This window comes from Cariama cristata, unplaced genomic scaffold (genome assembly GCF_000690535.1).
Source record: "Cariama cristata isolate BGI_N322 unplaced genomic scaffold, ASM69053v1 scaffold42835, whole genome shotgun sequence".
In the NCBI taxonomy this organism is placed as follows: Eukaryota; Metazoa; Chordata; class Aves; order Cariamiformes; family Cariamidae; genus Cariama; species Cariama cristata.
In genome coordinates this window covers 54,853-60,290 of record NW_009617800.1, presented here as the reverse complement: position 1 = coordinate 60,290, position 5,438 = coordinate 54,853, and the positions used below count along the sequence as shown (strand labels likewise).

The 5,438-nt window shown below is 40.5% G+C and overlaps 1 protein-coding gene across 1 annotated transcript in view; it reads right to left on the bottom strand.

Annotated features, from left to right (window-relative positions):
- Window positions 1-1,106: 1,106 nt before the first annotated feature.
- The window catches only part of UBE2E3 (ubiquitin-conjugating enzyme E2E 3), a 58,632-nt gene continuing 54,300 nt past the window's right edge, over window positions 1,107-5,438 (bottom strand). The window contains exons 4-5 of the mRNA XM_009700629.1: window positions 4,690-4,837; window positions 1,107-3,628 (exon numbers count right to left, since the gene is read on the bottom strand). Coding sequence (XP_009698931.1) covers window positions 3,531-3,628; window positions 4,690-4,837 — 246 coding nt within the window. The 3' untranslated portion in view covers window positions 1,107-3,530. The remainder of the gene's footprint in view (window positions 3,629-4,689; window positions 4,838-5,438) is intronic.

The following is a 5,438-nucleotide window of genomic DNA, read 5'->3' as shown; positions in this document are numbered from 1 at the left end:
AGCCCCTCGGCCCCAGCCCTGTCGCTCTCCTGTCATGGTGCAGGCAAGTGAGGACGCTGCTGTGAGGCCATAAATCTGGTTCCCACACATGAAGGTGAATGAAGGGAGAAGCTTGGTCTCACTTTCTGCAATACCCGTGGCCACAAATAAGCTGGTACAGAGCAGGAACCGGTGTGCAGCAAAGCGTGGTGGAATTTCCTTTTCCCCCAAGAGGCAGGGAGGGAGCAGAGCATGAACCAGACCTGCTTCAGTTCCTGCTTTCCTTAGGAGGCTATGCAAGCCTGGCCCATGGACCAGGCTACCCTGCAGTCTTGCCTTCTAGCCCCACATGACTCCCTTCCCTTCCCAGCCACAGTCTTCGAAGGATCACTAGTCAACATTGATCAGCAAGCAAGACCACCTCCACATAAGGCATCCCACACTTCCCTAAGACATCACAGAACATAAGCAGCTCACCAAGAACATGTTAGTACAGAAATAACACCGCTGATATATATTTGCCTTTCCATTGTACTTAATATATTTATATTTAATACATTTATATTCACCTGTTGCTTCTGATTTGATAACACGAAGTATTTGCTCTGAATGTAGCCACCACCTCAGCTGAAAAGCAGAGAGATGAGACCGTGTTTGCCTGTTTGGTTTGGCCCTCTCTGTTCCTCAGCAGCATCACAGCTCAAAATCTGGGACAGCCGACTCCCACACGAGCGCTCTTTGTGCCGGGAGATCATGGAGCCCAGATCAGGCACCTTCCCAGCCAGCTGTGCCTGTTCCCCACTCAAATCCCCAAGATAACAGAACAGGAAAAGCCCATCCGAAATGAAGAGAGGATGTGCGATATCTTTAGCTGGTCTTTTCACAAAAATGTAATTTCAGTTCACTTTTTCCCAAATACAGAGCCCAGTGACTGGCGATAGGAAGATGGAACTGAAAATTAAAACTGTACAATAGGATCAGTGCTGTGCTTTGGTAGTGTCCAATATTCACCCCAGCACAGCCAGGAAGGAAATAGTTTGAAAACACCAGATGCTCTTTGCAACTGGTATTTTGGATATATTTCCAGCAAGGATTTCTCCCTTCCCCATGAAAACAGACACACATTCTCATTTAACAACTAATTGATTTATTTAACAATACAAATTTCTTTCTACTGCATGGTTTAGCAGAGAGAACTTGAGAAACAAAATTAGCTTCTTTTCTTTTTTTAAAGTTTAAATGTTTACACAAAACAACTTTTACTTCAGTAAATATAAAATTTACACACAAAAAAACTACATTAAAAAAGAACAGAATCATGACAAACCAACAAAAAAAGAAAAAAAAAAAAAAAAGGATGGGAATTCAGTGTAAAGGATCCAATTGCAAGGAAGGCAAGATGGGGCAACACTAACAAGGCATCCCACTTGTACACCTAGGTATCTGAGGTTGTCGGTACAATACAAAACCAAAATACATTAAAATTAGGATTAAAACCTGTATGTTTTATACCATAATATTTTATGATATAAATACCTGTAAATTCTGTAGGCAACACAGTTAACGTGTGAAATACAGAGTTTGCTCTTCACTGGAAAGTCACTGGAGTGGTGTACGAGCACCGTGTCACCCACGAGTGCGCTAATGGTCAGCAGCGAGCAGACTTTAGATGTCCAGCCCGGATGTGATAGCCCCTTGTTTCTTTGCCAATCTGTGCTATTTCTCACATGTCCAATGACATAATGAGAAACTCTGGTCACCTTCAGCAGTGATTTCCAGCACTTCATCTCCTGGCATTAGTCTGTTACCCGACTTAGGCATATTCACCTGCCAGATCCCCTGTTTCTCATTCCCTTTTGCACTTTATAACCTGAACTGTAAAGCTATCTTGTAGCTACCATGAGAGACTGGCTTCTAGGTTGAGATATTTGGGATACACAGTTCTTCAAGCCACCTTCAGGAATCTGTAGAAATATTTAAAGTAGGGTGGACAATTCATGGTCAAAGGTTATGTGATACAAAAACAGGGACCTATATAGCGATGGCTAACTTTAGATCTAAATCTTTAACATTTTTCTATTGCTTTAATAATTAAACTTAATATTCAGTTTTCATATATTAAATGAGCAGAGCATCTTAGTGATGGAAGTGCTACATTATCTCCAAAAACACCAGGTAGCAAGGGAGACTGTAAAGTTTAAAATTAAGTGTAATTTTAAAATTCATTTAAAGGGATCAACTCTCATTTTTATAATCAATATTGTGACTGGCAAGCTATAAAAGCTTAAATTACAAAACTATTAGTGACTCTACTTTTTAAACTGTATGTACTATAAAGCTGTATCTTTGTTACTTACAGATGTTATAAAATTTCCAAGCCAGAAAGTGAAAGGGGGGAAACGTAGTCTAAAAGTTTTAGATTTCATTTTCACTAACAAAGGTTCATTTCCCCCACAACTGTTTTTATGTCATAAAGATCTGATTAAATTTATTCTACTCCTCTCTTTTCCGGACAGATGATATAGTGTTCAATCATGCTTTGGAAGACCATTTTCAATGGATAACTGTAGTTCTCTAGATCAGCAAGTCTGACTTGCTTTACTCAGAAACAAAAGCACCAGACTATCTCTAAGTTGGCCCTCGCCCTGCAAGAAAAATTTGTAGCAGGACTCAGGCAGTCTGTTTGGAGAGCAGGACTGGCACTGGCCCTGAAGCAACCAGCTACATAAACTTCTGGAGTAAGCATATGCAATGCTCTCATTCTGACTTGAGAAAGAGCTGAACAGCATTAAATTTAAGGAAATTGTAGAAATGACATTTGTTCTGTTAAAAACAAAATAGGGAAAACTTAAACAATCCACAGGTGTGCATTAAACATTTAATAGCAAGCCTTTGCTTATGTATATTAATTTAAAGAATATCCACAGGGATCTGTGATACATTGGCCCTGCCTTGTTACTATAATTAAATTTATTCAAATATTAATTTAAAATAGGAAAACAAAGAAACTACTCCTTGGGGAACATGTTTATTGTGTTTGAGATGATACACTGCGTGCTCTCTGAGCTACAAAGGGAAAAAGGAAATCCTTTCATTACAAACTGACAAAGGTAAAAGTTAAAACAGTTTTCACAACAGCATGTACCACATATTGGAAACAGATCTGGGTTTAATACAAATGACATAATTCCTAGTAATCTACAGCTACCTTTAATAACTTCATACAGATAATGAATTAGGCTAAAATGCACTATAATATTTGGTTGACTTCAGGAACAGTATCCTTAGTACATCACAAAATACATTTTGATATCCCAAAGAAGCAAGACTTGCAAGTAGGCATTTTAAACATAACTAATCTACAGCTACAAATTTCTACTCTTGATAGCATTTACCTTTTTGGGGGCAGTATCCCAGTCTTCAAAAGGATAAAAGCAGAGTAGAATCAGTATAACATATACACAGAAGTCCGTATTGTAAAGGCTATAAAGATTTGTTGCACACTGCAAAGTTGCCTTCTGCACCTTCACACTGCACAAGTAGTTTGTCATTTATGTTGCATATCTCTTGGTCCACTGTCTGGCTATCCTGTCATGTTCTGCTCTGTTGGTCAGGTACTGAGTGGCTATGCTTCCAACCAGAGGGTCAGCTGCAAAAGGTAGGAGAAGATGCATTAGAAACCATTCCACAACAGAACAAACACACACACACACGATTTAAAATACAGAATTTATTTGAAAATACAGTCTTTGTTAGGCTAGAAAATGCTGTGAGATATAGCGGGGCTCTTACGATACAAGACATTTCCAAGAGAAAGCACAGAAAGCACGATGAACAGAAAAAGAAAACAGAAAAATTTATCTGCATGTTAATGAATCGTGCCCCAGCCCAGTCCCCTGCTTTCACCCCTTTGGAAGGGCCGCTGGGTGCAAGGGACATTCAGCGAGCACAGCCTGGTGCACTCCTGTCGCAGGGCTGGACAAGTCTAGCGTACGTTAGGGTATCAGGAGTGTAGGACACACACCGAGGGGATGCAGTTTGCTTCAAAAGTCACCAAACTTTTGTATCAACGAGGCCAATCCATTTCTCCTCGATCATTACCAGTCTTCATGAACTGTCATCTTAGCACTACTGTGCAGTTCTTGCCCTGACCACAGGCAATTAGCATTCATTGCCTAATGACACTGGTCACACACTTCTTGATGAGAAACTGTACTGCTCCCAGTGGAGTTCTTCCCCTCCCAACAGGAACAAGGAACTCTCTTTGAAAGAGGGAAAAATGTCTCTGAACATCTTCCCCCTCACATTTGCAAGATTAAACATTTCAATTGCTGTCTTAAGAGAAGGGACTTCCTGCAGCCCCCTCCGACCTGCAGGACTTATGAGTTTATAATTCAAGAGAACTTTGTGGCTTTCCTGGATTGACCCCTGGAGGTCCTGCAATACAGACCTTCAATGACATCAGGTTACTTTCTCCACCAGACCTTGGGAAAGAAAGAAGGGCTTAATGCTATTTACTTTCTGTTGTGCTGCAGGGGTGAAAAGCGACATTAAATGTGGGACTGCATCCAAGCAGAAGTGTTTCATCCCCAATTTTAAAAATATTAATTTTTTATTTAATGTGCCTACAATCAAATATACAAATTACATGCCATGGCAACTATGTCAAGCAACTAAGAGTGGATGCTCAGTAAAGTATCAGCTCCGTACCTGGGTTGCAGTCTGTCAGAAGAGAACAAATAGACAGCAGAACCTTTGAAATAGTCAAAGCAGGGCTCCAGTTGTCTTTCAGGATATCCAGACAGATGACTCCCTGACTGTTGATGTTGCAGTGATAAATTCTGGTACGGAAAGTAACCTAGAATCACAGCATGAGACAGAGAGTGTCGTTCAGTGTTGCCCAGGGATGCTGCCCCTTGTCTCTGAGCAGCAGCAGCAGCAGCACCTGGGGCGCTCCCAGTTCTGCAGAGCCTCTGTGGAAGCAGCTCCTCTCTCCTCTAAAACACAACTACTTAACAGAAGAGTGTGTATTTACTGTAGTTGTGGCTACCTTTAAAAAACCTACCATGGAGCTCTCTGGTGCATAAACTGCTTTCACACAGGCCTTCTGGCTGGTACCCACAAAAATTAGGACCTACTTTGTAGTACTGTACGCTACTTAATGAACATGTGCCACGTCAAGAATGATCTAATCACAAATGTAACTTTACTGTGGTTTCTGAAGGTGAAGAAGTAGACAGAATTTGGCTGCATGTGCAGTATTAGTTGATCGTTTCCTTTCTTTCAAAGCCCTAAATATACACCATGAAAATTAATATTTAAAACTGGAGTACTGTATTATTCTTGTTCAAATTAGCAATGAAATCTTTGCCTTATCCTGCATTAGGCAGGACAAAATATACAGCCAAAACAATGCTATCACACTAACTAACACCATCCTTGTTTTTAAATTATTTCAG